General features: G+C 31.7%; 2 protein-coding genes and 1 pseudogene across 2 annotated transcripts; all 3 read left to right on the top strand.

Moving 5' to 3' along the window:
• Nucleotides 1–876: 876 nt before the first annotated feature.
• LOC129295694 (uncharacterized) lies at nt 877–4,293 on the top strand. Its single transcript, XM_054934238.1, has 7 exons — nt 877–1,329; nt 1,605–1,721; nt 1,819–1,977; nt 2,135–2,296; nt 2,445–2,561; nt 3,065–3,271; nt 3,455–4,293. The coding sequence occupies exons 1-7, from the start codon at nt 1,021–1,023 to the stop codon at nt 4,061–4,063; spliced, it is 1,680 nt and encodes a 559-aa protein (XP_054790213.1). The 5' UTR covers nt 877–1,020; the 3' UTR covers nt 4,064–4,293.
• Nucleotides 4,294–5,833: 1,540 nt separating this feature from the next.
• LOC129295695 (protein CHLORORESPIRATORY REDUCTION 42, chloroplastic-like) lies at nt 5,834–8,747 on the top strand. The gene is made up of 3 exons (XM_054934239.1): nt 5,834–5,967; nt 7,235–7,566; nt 8,492–8,747. Exons 2-3 carry the CDS (start codon nt 7,271–7,273, stop codon nt 8,598–8,600), a joined length of 405 nt encoding a protein of 134 aa, XP_054790214.1. The 5' UTR covers nt 5,834–5,967; nt 7,235–7,270; the 3' UTR covers nt 8,601–8,747.
• An 8,517-nt stretch (nt 8,748–17,264) lies between these two features.
• Nucleotides 17,265–24,939, top strand: LOC129295693 (structural maintenance of chromosomes protein 3-like; annotated as a pseudogene).
• The last annotated feature ends 261 nt before the right edge of the window (nt 24,940–25,200 follow it).

Raw genomic sequence — 25,200 nt, 5'->3', positions numbered from 1 at the left:
GGACATTTCTACCCCCGCCCTATATATATTATGCCAATTTTATCCCTACAAGCTTAAGAGCCCTAATGAAACCCCCTCACCTTACAACTACTCAACTACCACCAACGAGCTGCTTGTGCCAAACCACAAGACGTGAACGAGGCATGTTGTGAAATGGAAAATCAAAATAACAATTCATCTATTTTAGGATAAATGATTCAAATTCATCGTAATATAATGAAATTGAGAACAGTAACTTTTTGTATTTATCAACCCCAACTAAACTTTCTAAATCCTTGTTTACTAATATCTCTAAAAAGATTCATTTTTAATACTCCATGTTTCATTTTGACTTTGCTATGATTGACTTTAATCTAATTTGATCATATTTGAATTATACCAAAAATTCAAAACTTTGATATTTTGCATTTTGAATTCACAAACTCTGCCAAAATTCAAAACTTTGAATACTCTTTTAATTTCTTTTTACTTTCAACCATAATTTAGATCACTAGTTGTCTCTCTCCTTTTTGTATCTCCTAAGAAGAGGTAAAAACATGTTATAATCAATCTAGAGCTTTAAAAATTCAGATCTAAAAGTAATTATTAGATAATAATTTTCCAATCATTTAATTGATTAATTATATTTAGATTTATTATTTAATAATTTATTATTAATGTATTTAATTAATAAATTTGAACGTAATCGTCTCGCCAATTTTTTTTTTTGAAGGTAAAAATATCCCAAATTGTTAGTACTGCTTTAAAAAAGGGCCGTCTAGGCTTTTTCTCATTTACTTTTCTATGGGCTTAAAGCCCAAACCAAATAAGCCCATGTAGGAATATACTGCGCAATTAAGAAGATTCCTTTTGTATTCTGTTATCCGTCGGAAAAAAACCCTAGCCTCCCTCTCCCTCTCACTCTCGCCCTCTCTGGCCATTAAGCAAAATCCCTAGCTTCAAACACGCTTCTTTCTCTACTCGCTGCTTCCTCAAATTATTGATCAGTTTTGCTAGGGTTTGTAATTTTGAAGAAGCGCCATGAGGAGGAGGAAGGAGCGGCAGAGAGCTAAGGTTGAGGACGAAGAGGATCTTGAAAACGACAAGATGGCTGCGTCGTCTTTGGTCATTTTGAGCAGTGACGATGAAGAAGCGAACGAGGATCTGACTCTCAAGATCGAGGAGAAGGCCCAACGTATGCGTGAGGCGAAGCTGCTCCAGAACGGTGTCGTAGTATTGCACGGTGACGGTGACGGTGACTGTGGTGGTGATGTCGGTCTGGAAAATGAAGTGATTGAGATGAAGAATAAGAAAAAGAATGTTGAGAAAATTGAATCCGGGTATCAAATTGTGAGTATTATTCCGTGTTAGTTATTATTTTTCTATAAAGCGATTGTGGTTTTTTTTTTCCCGTGCAATTGTGGTGTAATTGGAAGTGCTGACACACTCAAATGAAAATTTCCCATTCAATCAGAATTGGCATCAAGAGTAATGGGACTGAAATGATGAAGTATATCTAACTGCATTAGAGCCTGTAATTCCACTGAATGATACAGGGGCTTTTCATTGATTTTTTTTGCTTTTTCATTCAAATTTAATCTAATGTTTTCCTCTTGTTTAATTAGGTTATTACATCAGAAGAGCAAGAGAGAAGCGAAGCGATCAAAGCCAGTGAAACAAATGAGTCTCCTGAAGCAAGTACGGTTCAGATGAGTGACAATAGTGTTCTACGAAAGCTGCTTGTGAGTTTGAACTACCCTTTCTAAACTGTGAATTTGAAAATAATATCATACACGAAGGTTTAGTTCGGCATGCCTTTCCTTGTGTCTATTCTATCAGCGGGGCCCGAGGTATTTTGATCCTCCTGATAGTAATTGGGGAACGTGTTTCAATTGTGGTGAAGGAGGTCATACTGCAGTGAACTGTAAAGCAGGGAAACGCAAGAAACCATGCTTTGTATGTGGAAGTTTGGAGCATGCTGCAAAAAAATGCACGAAGGTATGTACTTTATTTCATCTTTTTTAAATATTATCTGTTGCCCTGTTTGATTCATCCGTTAAAACATGCAGAGGATCGGGTCTGTGTGTGAATGAGAGTGAATGCTAGTGCTTTTGTTTTTATTTGGTGTACCATAATTCCCGTTGTTTTTCTGTAGGCACGATACTGCTTCATCTGCAAGAAAAGTGGTCACCGTGCCAATGACTGTCCGGAGAAGACCACTGGTGGGTCTAAAAGTTCAGTATTCTGTTTTAAGTGTGGGAATTCGGGGCATGATATGTTTCAATGCAAGAATAGTTATTCATCGGATGATCTTAAGGTTAGTCTCTTCCATTTCACTTTGCTTTCCTTTTCCTCATTTTATTTTCCTTGCAACTTTGTGAGGGATTTTTGTTGAATTTTGAATATATTTAGTGAGCTATTTGGATGGGGAATGCTTACTTGGCAAATGTTATGTTTATTTTCAGGAAATACAATGTTATGTTTGCAAAGCATTTGGCCATTTATGTTGTGTTGATTCCGATGATGGTCCGAAATGGGAAGTTTCTTGTTACAAATGTGGTCAATTAGGCCATACTGGCTTGGTAAGTTTTATTTAATAATCTGGCCTTTGATGGGTTTAGCCTTTTGTTTTAGTATAATATAGAGACCCAAGGAATTTTCTTTTGATATTTTATTCTTGTGACATTTTTATACGTAGCATGTTTTACGCATATCACAAATCGTTTTATAAGTAAATTTGATCCAGACTTTCATGTCAATTTGGAAAATTTAACGAGCTATCCAATGTTCCTCATTTATGGGATGAGTAGTTTTTACAAGTATTTAATGCATTCTGTTGTCTTTACCTACTCAAGTCATGTAAGTGCGTTATTATCTATCACTGTCATCCTATACTATCTAAATTATCATACCATGCATGTAATTTATGCTGCTATTACTTTCAGTTCTGATTAGATTAGATGTTGGGTATTCTGCACAGTGCATGTTGTATTAAGTTGAAGAAATTTGTTTTTAAAAACCTTGTGATTCAGAAGTGCATGTTTTATTAAATAATATCACAAATGAGTGAGAATCAATAATGCAGGCATGTTCAAGGTTACGTGAAGAGACAACTGGTGCAACCACACCTAGTTCGTGCTTCAAGTGTGGTGAAGTAGGACATTTTGCTCGGGAATGTACCAGTTCTATGAAGGTACCATCGGAAGAGACCACTAATGCAGCCACACCTAGTTCATGCTTTGCATGTGGTGAAGAAGGACATTTTGCACGTGAATGTACAAGTTCATCCAAGGTACTGTTGGGATATGTATTTCAGTTATCAGCGCTATTATAGAGATAGATTTTAAGTTTTTAATATATTCCGTTTATTAAGGTTTTTATGTTTCTATTTAGGATAAATACCACAATTTTACCTCCATTTCTATTGGAGACATGCAAGAAGTAGTTTCATGCTCTTTACTTGACCTCTTTTCAGGCAAGGAAGAAGAATCGCCAATTATTGAAGTCTCCGAGATCTCGCAAGGAGAAAGATTTCAAGGAATATGGGTCTGCACCTCCTGATATGGGTAAGGCTCATAAAAGGAAAAAGATTCGCAATGAAGATATCGCTGTAAGCACTTCTCGAAAATCAAGGCGTTGGGGTGATTGGATGAATGGTGCCCTTGAAGAGTTTCCTTCAAAGTTCAAAGAAAGAGGTGTAATCACTCCCAAGAAATCAAAACGGAGAGGTGGTTGGATGAACGAGGATCCAGGAGACTATGCCTCGCCAAAGTCTAATGGAAAATGGAAGCCTAGAGGTGGTTGGATAACTGAAGATCCTGAAGAACACTATCCTAGAAAGTTCAACAGATGGATGACTCCTCCTGCAACACCTCCTAGGTGGAAGTCATTCAATCATGCTGGATCCTCAGGATCAAATACTTTTCAGCCAAGGTGGAACTGGAAATCATTCAACCATGCTGGATCCTCAGGATCGAAAGGATCAACCACTCCTTATCAGCCTAGATTTTCGTCATCGAGGTTTGACAGCACTGGCACCAATCCACGTCCGCCACCAAGGTATGACCGGGGGTACTTTCCATAATTTTGTAACCTGGATATATCCCTGTTTGTCATATTACCTTACAAAAGCATTTGCAAGTTGGAAGTTAATCAATTATATTATTTTTTAAAATTTTATTCTTCTTTTGATACCATCCTTTTCCTTTGGGTTTGGCCTTTTATTCGTCGATCCCCCTAAACGTTCTATCTATTTACTTGTGTGTGTAATATGTTGCACAACCTTTTATTAAACGGGGATTGAGAATTGTTACAGTCGTCTTTAAGTGGATGGACAACATCATGGCTGTGCTTTTGGTCATGTTCAAGGTTTGGAAAATTGGGTTGGACCGGTTGGTTTAACAAAAAATGGTCAATTATGCCTAATTTGGTCCGGGGAATGAGATGAACCGGCATAAACGAGATCCAGCGAAGCTGGCTGGGTTGACAGTACGCTTTTGCAATTTAAGAATCTTACAGTATCATTTATTTTATTCAAGGGCTTCAAACTATTGAAATTCAAATGAAAGATCATGACATTTTGTAATTAAACTAGGGATAGTAAAAAAATTTGTCTTAAGATTGTTTCAATTATTAATTTCATTAATTAAATTCAATTTTTTTATTAATTCAGTCCCTTAAGTTTTTAAGTTATCACATTAGTTTGATGTGTAAGTTATGTTATTTGTTAACTTGACATACATATACATATATATATACACACTAAATGTGAACAAATATATTTTACGATTATTCTTATTTTCTTGTTTTCTTTAATTTTCACACGTCATCCAATAAGCTTGAACAAAAAGGCATTAAGTTGGTAATAATTGAAAATAAGACTACAGAAAGGTTATAAGGTTCTTATTGAATACATGTAACTAATGAAAAACACTAACATCAATTTGAAGTTCGCATTTTAGACCTTGACTAACTTGTTGCTAACGAAAAATACTGCTACTGAAAGTGTACGACGGAGATATGAAATTTGCAGAACGGCATCAATGAAAAGCACTAACTTCACCAAGAAATTGGTTCATTGTTGGCAGAACTATTTCAAATCTCAGACCAAAAAAATCATTTTGGGTCGGTCAATAATGCCAATATGAAAATCCATTTAAATAGAATACTTTAATTTAAAGTTGCGGTAAAAAATAAATAAATAACCATAGGAGGCTTATACGAGAAAGGGGAGAGACAAGGGGTCTAAAGCAATTATTTTTTAAAATTAAAGTTGTAAGTGTTAAGTTTTTAAGAAATTTAAATTTAAATTAGATTTTTAAAATTTATGATATTACAACAATAATAAATGATTTTATTTTATTTTATTAGTAGGGTTGACTACATTTTTAAAATGTATAATATCATATCAACATATTTTATATTTATATTGCTTTAAAATTAACTATAATTTTTTTCTTGAAAAATTGTATTTTTAATTTAGGCAGGGATTACCAATTTTTTTAAAAAATTTTTCTTTATACTTTTAACGCATACAAAGTTACAAATTAATTGTCTTTTCTTTTTAAAAAATGAATTCATTAAAATTTTCTTCAATCTCCTTCATACCTCTTGAACTGGGTGGATTAATGCTTCCGAGTATTGCACGGATTAAAAATCTTGTTAAAATAAACTGAGAGAACATAATCTATCTTAGGTTGAAGTAATTTGATTAATGAGACCACATCATTCACATGCCAATTAGTTGCGTTTTGCGAGTTTTGTATAACAAAGTTGATGATTCATGATTTAAAAAAAAAAAAAAAAGTATTATCTTCCTATATCCTGAGCACGTGTTCGCATGCCCACTTCCTCCAGGCTCGAGCTTTGCTTGAAGCTCGTGGCGCTAAACTTCTCTGTTAAAGCTTATCCTTCACAGCCGTAAAAGTAGAATAGAACAATCTTACTTGACAAGAAGAAGCTTGTCTGTCCTTTGCGAGTGGGAGGACGGTGAGTGCTCCTTTGCAGACTTGTAATTGCATTCACGATACTAATTTAACTCCTTATTGTGATGGTTGTGATTCGACATCATTTTGGTTATGTAAATTTCACTGTCGGTTGCTCAAAGTAGTTTTGGAGCTACTTTTGCGGCGAATTACACGCTCTGATGTTCGACTTCTTTGCTAAAATTGAATGCCCTTGCTATGTTCAGCATATTGTAGTGAGAACGTGTCCTGATTTTTGAGCTAGATTGCTCATCTGGGAAATGCCCTATTTCTTATTTGAAAACTTATTTTTGCGTGGCCTAGATAGCTTTTTCTTAGCAGTTAGGAAGTGGATGAGCTTTCGCTTATGGGCATACAATTGCTTCAATGAATCATGATACGGATTTGGCGCTTATTGTGATGAGTCATGACTGATGTTTCGTGTCATCACTTGGTTCTATGAATTTCTTTTTGTTATCAACGAGGCAGCATTTTTCAAGCAAGGAAAGCAATTGTACTAATCTAATTAAATATTTCTTGCATGTCTTCTGTATTGGATATTCTCTAGACTGTTCTAGTGTTGTGGTTGCAGAAATTATGAAAAATGCGTTTGCATGTTTTGTAATGTGCTGCTTGTAAAATATTAATGAAAAACTGGTGGAAGTCACGAAAAACTTGTCAGAAATGTACGAGTTGTGTCCAATCCTTTGTTATCAGAAGAAAGTCCAACGCTGATAGAGTTTTTGAGAAAATGGGTAGTTTTGTTCTTGCTTCTGTTGCCAACTTGCCCCTTAGCACTTTCTTCATTTAGCAAAGTAGAACTCTATAGGAGTCTTCTCAAATGCATTTGCTCCATCTTGTCATAACCTAGCTACACTGAGTTTATTTAGAAAAGAGCAAAAGGAATCTCTATTCTTTTTCTTTTTTTGGTCAATGCAACTATCTAACTGAATCAAACTCAAGTATTGTTGGGTTCAATTAGGGTAGCTTTCCCAAAGGCATTTTTTGTATTTACATGGACTCAAACCTGAGACCTTGTATTTAAGTAGTCATAGTTTATTCTACTAGGAAAAATGCTTGTTCGTAAAAAAGATCTCTATCCTAACGCTGTTAAAATTAGCTTTTCAAGTATTGCAGTTGTGTTGATCACAATTCGAAACACCAACTAGGTCTATGCATACTCATTCATTACTCTTCTAATTAAACAAATTAAGCAGTAATGGTACACACTTTCTGAATTCTGGGTTGAAAAACTATTGAAGGTGGCTAATTTATGTGCTATCTTCTTGCAGGATTTGGAAAATTAAAGGATTTGGTCATAAAGAATTATGGCATTATCCCTTTCTTCTTTCACCATCACAAAGCCATTCACAGAGCTTTCATCAACTCTACAGCATAACAGCTTAAATTCTGGAAATCAGAGACCAAATGCAGTTTCGATAAGGTGTGAATCTTCAGAAGACCAATTACCAGCTGGAAAAGATGTGGCAGCAAAAGGTTCAAAGAAGTTGCAGATAGGGTCTCCCATTATTGTTATAGAGGCTCCCAAGGTGATAAAGACTGCAGCTTCTGTTCCTTGTTTAAGGGCTAATTCTGGCTTGGTCAAGCCTGGTGATGTTGGAAGGTATTCTCAACTCTTCCTCTTCTAATTTGGATCTCATGTAATTTGCACACCTCATATTGAGACTTAATTTGGATTGGATGGCTCAAATTTTACAATTTTTTTAATTAAATTTTAATGTTTTAAGTTTTAACATTACATGACACAAAATAAAATAACATCAACTTTTTTATCTTTCAGCTTATACGAAATTTTTTTTTTTAGATGAGATTGGACACAAAAAAAAGGGAGAGGTTTTTTGAATTGTTGAAATTAAATCTGTATTATTGATATAAGATTTGTACCTGGTGCACATTGATATACACCAAATTCAGATTCAAAGTTCAGGTATTGAGTTCCCAAGTTGTAAGATGCACTTCAAAGATTGAATTCTTTGGTAGATATATGTAATCCAAGTATTTGACACCATACCAAGTGTAATAGGAAATGACAAAATTTGGTATTGTATTTCACTCAAAGGCCGACTGGATTTTCCCACCATGCCCCTTGCTTTGTTGACTTTGATAAAATGCTACTTCTTGTGTGCTTTTTTATTCTTTTGACAAATTTCATTTGTAATACCAAGTATGGATATCATAACTCCCACGATTTCTTTCACTTTTATTTTTGAAAATTTTGGTTACATGATTTTGTTTTCTTTGATGTCCTAAATTGCCATAGATAGCATAAAATGTGTAATGATACCATACTCAAACATTAATTAGTGATCAACATTTAATAATTACTAGAGTAGGTTTTATGCAACGCATGGAGCCTAAAAAATGAGTTGTATGAATATGAATTGTATTACATGTTATATTTTATTTTATTTATGGATATATAGATGAGTTCAGAGAGATTAATACAGCATCCAGGAGATGACATTTTAAACTGTAACATTTGATTTTACTGTTTACTTAGAATTATTGAGATTGTCGCTCATCTGCAGAATTGTATCAAGGAAACCCAAAGATGTGTGGGCAGTGAGGCTCAGCGTTGGAACCTATCTCCTAGATGGGAAATACTTCAAGCCCTTAGACTTGGCTGAGTTTAGCTGAATCTCAGACATAAATATTGTGTGTATGTTTCATTGTATATTTTTACTTCATTGAGTTAAGTTGTTGGGCCACTTCTGTTTATTTCCTATTTTGAACAATGTTTGTGAAGTATAAGAAATGCAAGCAATAGAAATTGGTTGGCTAGTATGTATCCTGCCTGAATCAAGTCCGATTGCCATTTTTTTGGGCACATTACTCATGCAACAATGATGCAAGATTAATGAGTAGGTTTTGTTGAAAACAAAGATTATCTTCCTTTAGATACTGAAAGTAAATAGTAGATTTTTTCTAATTAAATTGGTATATACATAAAGGGTGAGATTTGAAATGTGAGATTAATATTTATCTCTGGTTGTATATGGCAAAAATTTGAATGTATTGTTTAACTTGTTTATGCTTCAGCATTATTATTATTATTATTATTATTATTATTATTATCATTATTTTTAGTGAACTAAATATGGGTTCAACCTAGTTCAGTCCTTTAATATAATAAAATATTTCAATTTTTTTATGAACAGACCAAAATTGTTAATGAGAAAGGAAGCTAGTGTATTTTAAATTGAGAGAGGAAAACAATTTATCAAATTATTGATAACATTTTTTTAAATCAATTAATAAATCATCATGTTGAATTTGAAAAATAAAAAAATAATTCACGTGTTATCATTTCCCAATTTTGTGCGAAAACAAAATATTGAAAGGTTTTTCAATTTTTGCCGCCTTCTTCATCCCTCCTCTAGTCTTCCTTCGTATCCTTTGCACTCTCACTGGGGAAAGAGGTTACTTGAAATTAAGGTCACACATAGAGTTGATAAATGGGCGGGCCTAACTTATATGGGCTCGACCCTTATGAGCCTAGGCCTTAAAGCCTGATTATCTCAATTTTATCCTAAAATTGAAGCCCAACCCTCATTCAAAGGGCTTAAGGCTGGGCCCGTAAGCCCGAATAAGAATAAAATAAAATAAAATAAAATTCAACATTAAAATTTATTTAGAATATTTTAAAATTTAACATATATCAAATCAAAGTCTTACATAATTTAAAAAATAAATAAAAAATTTAAAAGTTTAAATAAGATGAAGGCAAACATCATTATCAATCTTAATCAAGATCTCTCTCATTATTATTCATAAAGAAAATATTAAAACCCTCAAATGTAGGTCCACTTGTGGAAGATGGAGACAGAGGCTCAATATCAATTATTTCCGCAGCTTCTTCATCATCACCTACAATAATTATTAATTAAATTGTTTTATTATCAAATATATATCTTTACATATATCACAAGATAAAATATAAAAATTATCATAAAATGGCACAAAACTATTCAACCAATTGTGGGTACAAATCAATATTTGCACATTATCTGAAAAGAGGTGAAAACAATACTTTGTGAATAGTAAAACGGGCTTCACAGGCCGCCCGAGTCCGAGCCCTTTTTTTAGGGCTTAAAAGGGTTGGGTTTCGAAACCCGGTTATCTTAAAAAATATCAAATTTTTAAGCCTGAACCGTTATTAAAACTTCGGATTGGATTTGGTCCAATTGACCTAAAAAATTTTATAAATAATTTTTTTGAAAAATATATTAAAAAATTTCTTTCAAAAAAATATAATAATTATTATTATTTAAAAAAATATAGCTTTAGATCCCTAAACTTTGCTCAAGTTTTGTTATAGGTTCCTGCATTTTTTTTAGTATTCTAAATCTCTATACTTTTGTTTTTGGTGTTCTAGGTCCCTATATCAAAATTCAAGTAAAATGTAGGGATTTAAAGTTATATTTTTCCTTTTAAAATATATTCTTTATAAAACTTATATTAGAATCAAAGGTAATGTTTTTTAAAAATTACATATGATCAATCTCTATCAATTATTTTTACATAATATTAAGTTAAAAGCAAATTTTAAGTGTTGAGTTGAAAGATATTAAAAAGATTGCAATGATAGTATTCCAAAAGATCATAAAAATAATATAATTCATGATAACTCTTAAAAAAGGGACATGCTTAGGTCAAGTAGTGCAGGGTTTGACATCTAGCTCGATGTGCCCAAATACTTGGCTCGGTAGAGGCAAGTTGACCAAGCTTTCTAATAATGTGGGCAACTCTACTAAGATAACAAACTTGCTTAAAAGAAGTTATTTTTTTTCAGAAAAAAATGAAGCTAATTTTAGGCTTGTTTATTTTCTTTTAATGGAAAAATTAATCCTCAGGTCCTTATAATTTTATTTGATTTTGAATTGGGTATCTGTACTTTAATTTATTTTGACCAAGCTCTTATAATTTAATTGATTAAACATGTTAGTCCTTGGTTGTTAAAATCCTTTAATTTTTCATTTTAAAAAATGAAATTTAGGACTTTTATATGTTAATTAAAACATTATATAATTTTAGGATTAATTACATAATTTTTATAATTCAAAATTTATATAATTAGATCATGTCTTCTAAATAACTTTTATACAAGTGAAATTTTCATTAAAAATTTATTAAAATATAAACATTTTATTAAATAATTTTTTTTGTAAAAGTATTAAATCAAATATTCTATAAATTTTAAAAGTATTTTTATTTTGAAAAAGTTAATCATTTATCCAAAATTTTAACTTTCAAGGGACTAACATATTTAATTGATCAAGCTGTAAAGTTTTGATTAAAATAAAATAAACTATATGAATCTAATTTAAAATTGAGAAAAACTAAAATGACTTACAGATTAATTTTCCTTTTTTAATTTTGATACAAATTTTTGTTTAAAAATAATAATAATTAATTTTAACATGATTTTTATTTATTCTAAAAAATAAAAAATAAAATTTTCTATGAAAAATTAAAAAAATTAGAATATTTTTTATGTTTTTTATTTTTTCTTATGCAAAATTTAAATTAAAGAAAAGGTAGAAGATAACTAATTTTTATTAATGATTATAATACCACGTTAAATATAGTATTGGGAGAAGAACATTAATAAAAGAAAAGATAAATTTTCATTAATCATCTACACATGATAATGAGAATCAAACCCAATTAGCATGATTTATAAAACAACATAACTCTATCTTGAGGGCGAACCAATCCCAAACAATGGAAATTAACCATAAAGTGAGAGCCAAGTTTGGTGGAGAATTGACCTAATTCTAAAATTTTCATCATTGTGGAGGACTGAAATGGTACTTTTCAATGATTATCTATGCCGTCCCTTTCATGAGGGTCAGAGACTAATTAAACTACCCCACTTTTCGCATGTCTTTCACCAAGGAGAAGTTGCTACTTGATTTGAATGAAAAAAGGAAAACTTGTCTCTAATACCATGTTAAGTATAGCACAAAGAGAAGGATGTTAGTAAGGAAAAGATAAACTTTTATTAATCATCTACAAATGACAATGATAATCAAACCCAACTAGTGTGATTTATAAAAACAACATAACCTTATTTTGTGGACAAACCAACCCCAAACAATGGGGACTAACCATGAGATAGGGACCAAGTTTGATGGAAAATTGAGTTGATTTTGAAATTTTTGCCGCTACCTTGGAGGACTAAAATAGTACTTTATAAAGATTATCCACATCATGTCTATGTTTTTTGCTCATGTTGCAAGTAGAGATGTCCTCTAACATCCAAGTGTGAATGATGCAAATCGCCCTTTGATTTATTTGATTCAATCGAAACACTTTGAACCTACAATGACAAAATCTTCAAGGTGGATCCAACCATTCTAAGAGATAATCTTGATTCCATTTGTCCGATATGTCATCATCTTTTTCAAGAGGGTGAGAGACTAATGAGACTTCCCTATTGTTTGCATGCCTTTCACCAAGGAGAAATCAATACTTGGTTCGCATGAAAGGAAAGGTAAACATGGATTTAATACCATGTTAATTACAGTACGAAGAGAAGAGTATTGATACAAAAATGATAAACTTTCATTAATCATTTACAAATAACAATGAGAATCAAACCCAACTAGCATAATTTGTAAGCCCACATAACCCTATGTTGAGGGTAAACCAACCCCAAACAATAGGGATTAACAATGAGGTGATGCCGAGTTAAACTTCATACTTTCTAATCCAAAGTTGTGTCCTTTATATATAAATTAAGGTTGCTAACTATCTAGTGATTAACACCTAATTACCTCTAATATTCCAGAAGGTTCTACAGTTAACAACAACATATGTGAAATTTCACAAGTCAACATATGGATTTTGAGTAAATGATGAGCCGGAAGAAATTTATATGTTACAATTTAAATATATTGTTATCAAAATCTGAACACGTAGTTATAAATAACAGAATAACATATTGCAATTTTATGGGTCTATTGAAAAATTTTATAATTATATAAGTCCAAGCAACAATTGTTTTGCTTTGAAATTGTGCAAAACAATATATGTTATTATTATTGATATTTACTCTTTGAAATTTTATATACATCACTCATATAGATTTTGAGTTAGTATCAAATTATGTGTTAGAATTTGTTTTCACTTTACCTTTCTAAGTCAACTTTTCATCTCTTATCCGATCCAACATAGAAAAGACTAAGGTTTATTTTAATTATTGGGTAAATGAGTAAATTATTCTTGAATTTTAGATTTAGTAGCACAATAAACCTTAAATTTATTATTATGTAAATTATTCTTTTAACTTTTGAAAATGGTATAATTTGGTTCTATTATTAACAAAACTTATCTTTGACCAGACCAAAAAGCGACCAAATTTTTTTGTAAATTTTGGATATTTGTATGTAATTTTTGAATCATTTATTGTAATTTTTGATCCTTTTATATAATTTTTGATGTACTTCTGTGTCATATTTTGGTCAATTAATAGTCAAAGTTAACTTTTATTAATGGTACAAGTCATATTACATTATTTTTAAAAGTTAAAGGAATAATTAGTATAACAAATGTGTAACATCCTAATTTTTATATAATAAAGAAATTGTGGAATTTAGGTTTTGAGGAAAAAAATGATAATAATAGGAATTTATATTATTTGAGATTATTAGAAATAATATTATGGTTAGGTATTTAATTATGAATTTAAAAATTTAAATTTAAAACTACATAAGCAATATTTAGTTAAGATATAATACATAAATAATTTTTTTATGTGTGTGTTAAAAAAGAGAAGGTAGAAGGAACAAAAAAGGGGGGGGTGGAAGGTTGTTGTTTTTAAGTCCCACATTAGTTAGATGAGGGAAGAGAAGAGGTGCTTTCATGTATAAAAAGGAGGGGGTGTGTGCATTAGAAAGCATAAGAGGCTAAGATGCAATTTAGAAGAAATTACAACTTTTGGCTCAAGAGTTTAAATAATTAAATTTAAACCTATAGTTTTTTTAATATAATTTTGGGACCCACAATCCCATTTTTATATTATTTTTCTCTCTTCCTCTCACGTTGCTCGACGTTTTCTCATAAGGGGGATTATTTTCTTTCTCTTCAGGTATGCTCCAACTTTCCTATTTAGATTAGCATTTAAAAAATTATTTAATTACAAAATTAATTTTATAGTTATTTTCTAAATAGCTTTCTAGTGATATGATTATTTTGTAAAATAGAGTAAATATTCTGATTAGAATTTTTCTATAGGATAGTTAATCTGATGATAGGATGGATTAAAAATATAGGTTAAAGCTCTTAGGGATATAATCATATTATAAAATATTTTCTTGAGGTTGAAACTCATGTTTAAGAATTTTTGAGTTAAACTCTAGATCTATATAGTTGAATTTATGTTGAATCTGAAATGTAGGGATGAACCTCTGATTATTGAATATTTATTTAAGTATGAATAGGTATTTTTGAGGTTATAGAAAGGTGATTTGAGGCTTCAGGATAATTTTGAAATTTTTAATTTAATTTTGGACAAATTTTTAGAATATAGAAGGATGAAATTGTGATACTAGAAGTGATTTGAGGATAAAAAATAGTTTATTAGGGTACGAGAATTTTAGAAAAGAATTTGAAAAGTTAAATGAGGCATAAATCTTAAATTAGTGTTAATATAGATTTTAGACCTAAAACTTTCTAACTCTTTAATTTAGAGTTATTTATTAATTTTAATGTAAAATTAATATATAGTATTATGAAATAATTATGTAGATTACATTGACAAAGATAGTGATGAAAAAAGAGTTGTGAAGGGGAACTTGTTATTCAAGACACAAGGTAACCATTATTAATGTGTTGTGATGGGTGTGTTTGTGAATGGTTATGTGTTGTTTTATTGTTTGGAAAAATTATGAATTAATGAAAATAAATACTGTATATATATACTTGTTTGAAATTATTGCCAAGTGGGTCAAAAATTTATTTTTGTTTATCATGATGAGATATTATTGTTCGGATATATTTCTATTTGGATATTTGAATGATGCATGATTTGTCAGGGTATTTTAATATATGGTGTTAATGGGAATTTCTGTTCGGTTAATTATTACCATGTGATAAGCCCTCATTGGACCCAATGAGTGGCGTGTCGCTTGGTTCAACTCACCTTTGGCCGGGTGATTGGCATCCGAGCATGGCAAAAGGAGGATATAAGGTGCAGTCATACAAATTAAATACTTGTTCGGTTTGTTTGAAAGTATTGTTCGGTTAAATGTTTTGTGTGCCCACTTAGCAATTGCATGATTAGTTACATCCGCATGCATCATTACATATTAATTTTTGGTTACTGGGACTTTTAAGTCTCATTCCCCGTGGCTAATATTTTTACAGGAGCGAGTCCAGCCGAGAAAGTACCAGAGGTGTAACTATGGTGTATGAAACACCATTTTTTACATTACCTCTTATTTTAAATTATACAATGTATCTTGTGTCAATTTAGAACATATCTTCTTTATGAAGCATGTAAACTCTAATCCTTTTTATTAAAAGTATTTATATGACCAAGAGCATTATGTTTGTCCCTCTTGATTTATGATCTGATTTGAATATCATGATATGAGGATGATGTCTGTCTCTCATGGTTTAATTGCCTTTTTGGATATTTTAAGACTTGTGTTATGTCTTGGATGTATCATGGTAAGAAAATTTTCTATCATGATAATGGTTTTAATAATTTGACAAAAATCGATTTGTAAATTTGAGGGTGTTACAAAATGAGTTTATGATTTATCGTTCTATTGAACATAAAATTTAGGGGATAATTTGTTAATTATATTTTAATCACTTAAATTTTTTTTTGAAGGAATGGGTATGAGAAAAGAACGAAGACGAGAAAAAAATTTAGCACACCCATTTATTTAAAGGGCAATGGTGTAAAAATACACAATTTTTTTTTTGAAGGAGCTTCTTATACCCTTAAATCAACAATGGCCCATGAGTATCCTCTAATTTTAAAAAAGAGGCTAATATTCCTAATTTGTTAAGTTCTTTCCTCAGAGCATAAGGTTCAACATCATGATATTTTAATGAATATGAGAATGTTGATATATTTTACAAAGCTCTTAGATATTCATGTATCATTGTTCACCCGAGGATACAAAAGATTCTTTAAATTTTTTTTGAATATATTTGCACTTTATCACTTATTTAAATAAAATGTTAAAGTATATAAAATTTTCATAAATTTTGAGGTAACTGCACAGCATTCCCCTTACTTTTAGAAATTTAAAATGTAAAGATAACTTTTGCTTTCTACACTTTACTTACATTTTACTTTTAGTCTCTACATCTTTTTGATATTTTAGATTTCTACAATTTTATTTTTTATTATTTTTGGTTCCTCTATGAGTAAAGTATAAAGATTTCGGAAGGACCCAAAATAATAAAAAATAAAAGTGTAGGGATGTAAAATATTAAAAAATAATATAAGGACAAAAAACAAAACACGAGCATGGATAAAAAATTATATTTATTCAAATTTAAAATTAACCTTTCTAACTTCTTATTTTTTACCATAGTCTCTCACTGTTTTGTCTCAACTATCCTACTAATAGAAGTTGCCATAATATATAAAGAAAAATTATGTAACAGTTTATAAAACATTCAACAGCTATTAATAGCCTTTTAAAAATTTTATTCTCTTAAGTTGCTATGTGTCTTTTTTTTTAAAATATAATATGACAATTTCTATTGATAAGATAACTAAGAAATAATAGTAAGAAAATATGCATTAAAAAAGTAAAATACTAGGAAGATTAATTTTAAAATTTTAAATATAAGGGAGTTTTAAATTTTTAAATACAAAGGAGTTCAGTGCAACTTTCTTAATTTAAGGGAGTTTATTATATTTTAACCTAACTACATCTAACATGGAAGATTTAATTTTAATAATATTTGATACTTCCTCCAGATTAAAATATAAGTAGTTTTGAAAAAAAAATCTACATACTAATAAAGTTTTTATTCTCATAAAAATATACATTATTTTTTTATGTGTAATTCTAACTTTTAATTATTAATGTATTTCATAATGAGTGAAAAATATATTTATATTAATATTAAAATTAATAAATATTAGGAAAAAATAATTTTTTTACGCGTATTAAATTATTTATTTTTTGAATCAATATTAGTTGAAAATGTTCATACTTTGAGTGGGGGGAAATAAATATTTTTGGTAAAGAATAATATTTGATATTTGAATATAGAGGACTTGAGTATAAAAAAACGAAATGAACTGCTGCGTACGAAGAGCTTTGAAAATTAATTGTAACCCCAATAGAACACTATCGCGTGTCTCGCGGAGCCATCTCTCTCCGTCGGCGAACACGCATTTCACACTCCGTCAGACGCTGGCCACCGTTGTCAACCTTCCGTGGTTGTTTCCGGCAAGCAGTGAAGAAGGTTCGAATCTTAGGGCTATTATATCAACTCTGCATATTTCAAAGATTTCAGTGGGGGCATTATGCCCCCACTGAGTGTGCTGTAGTTCCGCCTATGTTAGAGAGTGTTCCTCATCAGCAAGGAAGCTTCTAAATCCCACCAAACCTTGCTTGTTGCTGTGGTTCCTGATACTCTGAATTGTTTCTTATGCGTTTTTAAAAACGGTGCTGATGGATTTTTTAATTGCTTCTTCTATAGGTTGGGTTATGATACTTTCAAGTTCAAGATGCACATAAAGCAGGTAATTTTGCTGTGAAATGCATTCTTGGTTTATTTTCTTTTTTCCACTGATGTGGTTTCAGTTAGTGGATTTGAAATTTGATGTTTTAAAAAACATAATATGATTCACTTCTTATATTTTACACAGACGGACTCTCTTCTAGGTGTCCTATGTATATTTTGTCATGCAATTTTCTCAATCAATTCTTGTTCTGCTAATGCATCTACCCCAACCTACTATAAAAATGATGTGACAAGAATTTGTTGACCATCTTTTCAACGATCTGTCTACACAGGGGTTTATAAATCTTTTAGTGGCATGGTTTAATTGTAATGTAAGCGTCAATACTAGAGAGTAGAAGTCTCTGGTTTTGCTAAGTGAAACTCAAGCAGATGTATCAGGGTTGAAACTGTAGGTTGATGGCATTTTGGTGGCATATCTGTATTTTCCCCGTGTTTTGTTGTTTCACATTAGGAGCATTTGCTTTATCTGTTATTAGTCAGAATTAGTTGAAGAGGGAGGTCTGGCACACAATCACTGTTCTGCGTGTCAATTGCTGCTATAAGCACACGGCCAAACCTAGTAGGGGTGTGAAGAATTTTTGTATGAATTGAACCTTGTCATTTTAGTCAATTTTTTGGTCTCTTCATACTACTTTATATGGCTCATATTGTAAACTGATTCGTAGCTAATTTTTTTTTTTTTGGATGTTTCTTGAGCATTTGATCTAGGTTATAATTGAAGGCTTTAAGAGTTACAGAGAGCAAGTTGCCACAGAGCCTTTCAGCCCTAAAGTTAACTGTGTTGGTATTGTTCCTATCTAAAACCTTTGAATTGTTTTTTCTCTGTTGTTGCAAGATAATAGTTCATGATGCGTGATGTGGACATGGGATGGAGAAATGTCATGATAAGCTCAACTAAGTAGGAAATTAAGGCAATTTTGAACGAACCTTTAGTTATCTTTGTTATTTTTACATGCGTGCATGTATCTCTACAGACACACACACACTCATATATTTGGCAACGCTTGTAATAAATAATTAATGTCATCTCTTATTAAAAGGATCACAACCCCCCCCTTTAGTGCTTTATAAATAGGACCTAAGGGAGTATGCTTCATTTCTTTTTCCCACCCCCTCCTAAATCGGACCTAAGGTAGTATGCTTCATTTCATTTTCCCAGTTCCCACCCCCTCCTTCATTGGTCCACTATTCAAACACCCATAAATAGCATTCAGATATATCAGTGATGACTGATAATTATTAAACAATTCTTAGGCATAATATTGAAGTCCTTGAATCTATTAGGTGATAATCAAACAATTTAGGTACGAGAAAAAGCAGGTAAATCATATCACACACTGTCCACCAACATAAGGAACGCCCTGGGAGGAATCTCTTCTTGACGCCCTAGAATGATATCTGTCATATTCTTCACAATCTCAGGATCCTCGCTGTAGCTTTCGTAACACCTTTCCCATCGGGGATCTCTGCAAACCTTGAGTCTTTGTTCACTTATTTTTCATCAGTTTCATTACTTGTACTTTATCTCATCTTCTTTCTTCATCACATATCATTAAATGTGAGAATTATTCTCGAATATCTTTTTCCATTTTGCACCTTTTACCTTTCTAGTGACTTATATTAATGGTATAAATTAGTAAAGTAAATATCTAATTGAGTTCTTTACAGTTGGTGCTAATGGATCTGGAAAGACAAACTTTTTCCATGGTAAGCTGAATACCCCCCACCTTTCACATTTCATCCATTCTTTTGGGGACATTTTTTTTTTGGTGGAAGTAACTGAAATTAGATCTCTCACCTCTGATTGAAAACTTTCTTTCCTTATTTTCTCTTGTTTGTAGCAATTCGTTTTGTGTTGAGCGATCTGTTTCATAACCTACGCAGTGAAGATAGGCATGCACTACTCCATGTATGATCCGATTCATATCTCTTTTTCAAGTTGTGTTTTTTTACCATTACTCATCATTTATAGGATTTCAATTAAGCTTAAGTGATCCATTATCTTTACACAGGAGGGAGCTGGACACCAAGTTTTATCTGCATTTGTGGAGATTGTATTTGATAATTCAGACAATCGTATACCGGTAACATTTAAAGGCTAATGTTTTTTATATTAGGGGGCATTGTTAGGACGGTTTTTTTTTTTCCTTAGATTTAATTTGTTTAAATCACTTTGCAGTTTCATTTTGTAATGTTATTATAAGGGGATGACATTTAGGTCTTATAAGTTCAATTTAATGACAGTTGGATCCCAAAAATGTTTGTTGAAAGATGAGCTGTTTTAGATAATTGGAAATTTGGGATTCTTATTTGCAAACAATTGGAAGTAACCTATGAGACCTGAATGCCTAATTTGCATATGAGGTTCATGAGATTCCCATATTTGCACCTGTCTGAATCAACATTCGTAACTTATCTTTTAGCAAAAATTTTTGGAACCTAACTTTCATTAAATTGATTTTTGGGAGGACCTGTGTCATTCCCCCTCATTGTAAATTATACCCATTCATTTATGTCATTCTTGTCTTTTAACTATCTTAACCCATATTCTAACCTCTGGGCAGGTTGACAAAGAGGAAGTGCGTTTACGCCGGACTATTGGTCTGAAAAAGGATGAGTATTTTCTAGATGGAAAACACATAACGTGAGTTTAGATTCTTAAATTAGGGCATTTTCTATATTCGTATATTCTATTGTCAGATAGTGGTAGATTATACATTATGCTTTCTGATTCTAATTCAAGCCCTGGGCCCTAAAGAAACATGATAAATGATCTGCAGGAAAACTGAAGTTATGAATTTACTTGAAAGTGCTGGTTTCTCTCGCTCAAATCCTTACTATGTTGTACAGCAAGGAAAGGTATGGGTGCATTTTGTTTAAACTTGGGATGGAGTTGAATATTGTTGTATTGATAGATTTTGAAGACTTGAGTTGTAAATTTGTTCTCTCATACTTTTGCACAGATAGCATCACTAACTTTGATGAAAGACTCTGAACGACTGGATTTACTGAAGGAAATTGGGGGTACTCGAGTTTATGAGGAGAGGCGTCGTGAAAGTTTGAAAATAATGCAGGAAACTGGTAAGTCTTTCATTGGGAATGATTTTCAATATTTATTAATCATTCTTTTGATGATTATGTATGTTTTCCTGTTAAACAGGAAATAAAAGAAGGCAGATCATTCAAGTGGTGCAGTATTTAGATGAAAGGCTGAAGGAGCTAGATGAGGAGAAAGAGGAACTTAGAAAATATCAGCAGCTTGATAAGCAAGAGAAAATCCTTAGAATATGCTATTTATAATAAAGAAATTCAAGATGCTCAGCAAAAACTGGCAGAGGTTATCTTTGTTAAATACTACAGCATTTATTGATCTTACATGCTTTCTTCCCCTATCACTCTTTATTTGTTATTTTTCTCTTTCTTTAATAATTAATTGTCAATTGTAAGAAATTTGGGTTAAGTTACATCATTTTGTTCATAAGTTTTAATGCTTATTCTAAATTAATTTGATATCTGTTGAGATATGAAACAAAACTATTCAAACTAATTCTCATGGAGGCATGATATTTTTGTAGCATCTTTTGGTTTATATTAATTTGATGAGATTTGAATATTAGTGTTTTCTTTAAGATGTTTTCATTCTGAGGACTTGGAAAACTACATTGGGATTTTATTGGTGTCATTAATGTACTTGAATGCTTTTGGTGGGGTGAATGGCATTGTTAAGATAAAGCCTGGATTCTTCAGCATATAAGTTGAATGTATAAAGTCATGGTCTTTTATCTAAATTTGGTAATTTATGTCTTCCAGGTCCTAGAGAGACCATTGAATTTCCTTTTTCTCTAAAGAATGGTTAATATATTCTGGTAGAGGAAATGCGAAGATGAAATAGCCTGTGAGCTTATGATGAAAGAATAGGTTTTGGATGTTTAACAGACCTAGTCTATTTGGCTGTGACTGCCAACGTCTATCCTTACATTTTTTAGCCAAGAAACAGAACAAGAGAACAAGATGGCAAAAAAAATTTAAGTGATTTGATGAGATATGATCTTACGCGTTAAATTTTGAACATTTTTTATGGACAAATTTTGAAAAGCGGATGTTACAAATTGTGTATTTTATATTTGGGTATAGACCGTCATCCTAACCTCAATTGTTTCGTTCAGAGAACATATACACATCAATCATGTTGTTGCATAAAGTTGAGTGCCTTGTCTATGTATTGTGTTTTAATGTTGTGTTGTTGAGCTCTGATTAGTATCATTTGTCATGACATGGCATAGGCCATCAGTGTGCTTATCCTTTTCTTTTCAGTAAAATTCCGTTTCATTTTTTTAAATGAAATGCCATATGGTGGTTTGCATACAATTATGTGACAAGGCATACCTTGGCTGCATTAGTACAGTTACTAGAAGTCAAATCGCTTAATCAATTACTTCCCATTACTATTGTTTCAATACTACTTTCATCCTAGACTGGCATATATTATCCAAAATTCCTGAAACCTCTATTTGTGTTTAAATTGGGGAAAATCTGTACTTGCCATTCAATTCCGTTGTAAGGATTATAGAAGATTGGAATATATTAATCAAGTCAATCTGGGATCTTTACCTGACAGCTTAGCTTTGGTATTGAATGACCCTAAGCATGATGTTTGGGCCCCTATGATCAAATAGTCAAGGGTTCATCCTTCAACCCCCCCTTTCATTATTAAATTAAATTTTAGTGTAAGTTATGGTGGACTTGTGCTTCCGTCATGCTTCAGGCCCAAAGGACATTTATGCTCGGGTGTATTTAAAGATTGAATAAAACTAATCTTTCGTCTTTACTTAACGGCTTATGTTTTTCACTTGAATGGTCCTTGACAACTGGTAATAATTTACCTGTTGTGTTTATATACTGATTGTTTGTACGTGTCTTATTTAGGATAATAACTTGACATCTGGAAGTTTCATTTGTTAGCTAATTTGGTCACAAGTGTTCTTTCAGTGTTTTCAGTACTGTGGTTTAATTCAAATAAAATAATGTTGGATGCAATTATTTGTAATCTATTAGTGAATTACCTTTTTCTTCTGTTGATCTTCGTTGATGTTCTCAAACATGATGTTAATAATATACTGTTGTATGCTTTTTTTTTTTCTTTTCTTTTGTGCTCTTTTAGAATTGTGAAATGTCATGTTTCTGATGCTTGAATTTTTTAGATAGAAGAAGCTCGAGTAAAGGTTTCTGAGTTATCAACCAAGAAGTACAATGATGTGCTTGATGCAAATGAGAAGTCCAGAGATTTAGAAAATACATTGAAAGACATCACAAAAGAACTTCAAAGTTTAAATAAAGAGAAAGAAATTATGGAGAAGAGAAGAAGAACTGAGGCATTAAAGAAGCACACAGAGCTTGAGCTTGATGCAAAAGACCTACAAGAGAAGATCTCTGGAAATATCCGAGCCAAAAGTATTATTATGATAAATTATGAATTTTTTTGAATGTGATGGTTCTGTATCTTATCCATTTCTGCGTTTTGTGCATTGGCAGATTGCTGTAAGACAACTAGAAATACTTGAGAGAGAAATTCAGGACTCAATGGATGAGCTTGACAAAATCAGTCCTTTATATGAGAATCAAGTCATACAAGAGAAAGACATTACCAAGCGGTATGCTGTAATTGTACTTGTCTCAGTTGTCTTCTTTATGCTTCAATTCAGTTTATTGTCTGCAACACTCCCTTTGTGATGTACATTTATTATTTTCTCCTGTTTTTTTTGTCTCCCTTTTGTTATATAAAATTCTTATCATTTATGACATGTTATGTCAAATCTTTAAGGGCCTCTGGTCCATGATGATGGGAGCGTCAATCATTTAACGTTTACTTCTATCCTGTATGCTAATTTACATATATGCACATGCATCTTGCATATCTTAACTGCCTAATATATACATGCATATTGCTTGTATTTGTATATACATGGTCTTGTATACAATGAAATTTTAACCTATTGATGGAAGCATTGGTGTACTCTAAAGTTTATTTCTAATGAAAATCTCCCCCCCCCCCAAACAGAATAATGGAGCGTGAGAAGAAGCTGAGCATCCTTTACCAAAAGCAAGGACGTGCAACTCAGTTTTCTAGTAAAGCTGCTCGTGATAAATGGCTTCAAAAGGAGATTGATGATCTTGAACGAGTGCTTTCTTCAAACTTGGGGCAGGCATGGGTTCATTTATTTGTTTGAGTATTTAATGTTTCTAATATTTTAATGGACACTTGAATAGACTATTTTGATACATAAAGTGATCATCTTAGTCTTGGGCATTAATCTTTCTTTTTCTATCAATTTCTGGGGTGATAACAAAATCATTCTCTGTTTGTTGTTTTGAAATTCTTTTAATATGTTTTGGTGAAAGAAAGATTGTAAGAGAATGAAGGAATAATCTAGCAGGTAAGATATTCACTGGAAGAAATTAAAATATTTAAAATTGAAACATACAGTTAAAGAGATCATATAAGCAAAAGCTTGCTGCTATCTTTGTACATCATCTAAGCATATATTTAAGGAAGACTCTACTACTGCCTTTTTAGTAGAAGAGTAAAAGTAGGAAGGGATTGTACCTTAGTTTTTACATTTGTTTATTCTGTTGTGTTTAAATTAATTTTGCTCTCTCCTCTTAACCCAGATGTATTAAATGATCCTTAGCATGCTTTCTATATTTCTTTTAGTATTTCTTATGTTAATACTTAATAATTAGTATCTTATGCTCTGCTAAATACACATTTCTTTATTAGTTGTTTCTGCATAAGTTCGATAAATAATTTATTTCTTCTTCTCAAATTGGTTGGTTTACTTCTTCATACGTCTCTTGATTGGCTGTCACCTTTCTTGCTCCACCCCCCTCCTTTTTTTCCCGGCAAAACAGGAGCAAAAACTTAGAGAAGAAATTGATAGGCTAAATGGCGAACTACATAATTGTGATGAATACATTGAGAGTCGTAAATCAGAAATTACAACTTTGGAGTCCCTCATTGCTGAATCACGTGATGGCTTTAATCATCACAGAGTACAAAGAGACAAGTTGCATGATGAGCGGAAGTATGTTCTATAATACAATTTTACTCAGTTCAGACTCCAGAATCTAGTTCTTATGATTTGAGGTATTGTAGGTCTTTGTGGGCCAGAGAGAATGGACTTACTTCTGCAATGACAAGTTGAAAGCAGAAGTTGAGAAGGCTGAAAAGAGCCTTGATCATGCGATTCCTGGAGTAATCTATCTTTAACCTTATTTTAGCATCTTATTTCTGTATTCTATTGTTTAGCTTTGCAAGTTTAGATTGAAATGTTGAATAAGTATAACCTAGACTATATATCCTTCTGACTGAGGAGTTCATTGGAGAAACCTGAATCCAAGTTGCTCAAAGCCTCTGACGTGACATGTTCATGTTATTTTCTGACTAGATAGCATCTTTCATGATATAGATACCCTCCTGAATAGGTTAAAATCTATACCATTCACTCAACCTTCT

This window comes from Prosopis cineraria, unplaced genomic scaffold (assembly GCF_029017545.1).
Source record: "Prosopis cineraria cultivar Desert tree isolate PC_DT_omini unplaced genomic scaffold, ASM2901754v1 PC170, whole genome shotgun sequence".
Taxonomy (NCBI): Eukaryota; Viridiplantae; Streptophyta; class Magnoliopsida; order Fabales; family Fabaceae; genus Prosopis; species Prosopis cineraria.
This window is presented reverse-complemented; position numbering and strand designations above follow the sequence as displayed.

Coding starts and splice junctions, on each gene's coding strand:
- LOC129295694 (XM_054934238.1), top strand. CDS start 1,021: ATGAGGAGGAGGAAGGAGCGGCAGAGAGCTAAGGTTGAGGACGAAGAG. Junction 1,722..1,818: donor GTGTTCTACGAAAGCTGCTT/GTGAGTTTGAAC, acceptor CTATTCTATCAG/CGGGGCCCGAGGTATTTTGA. Junction 2,297..2,444: donor ATTCATCGGATGATCTTAAG/GTTAGTCTCTTC, acceptor GTTTATTTTCAG/GAAATACAATGTTATGTTTG.
- LOC129295695 (XM_054934239.1), top strand. CDS start 7,271: ATGGCATTATCCCTTTCTTCTTTCACCATCACAAAGCCATTCACAGAG. Junction 7,567..8,491: donor AAGCCTGGTGATGTTGGAAG/GTATTCTCAACT, acceptor GCTCATCTGCAG/AATTGTATCAAGGAAACCCA.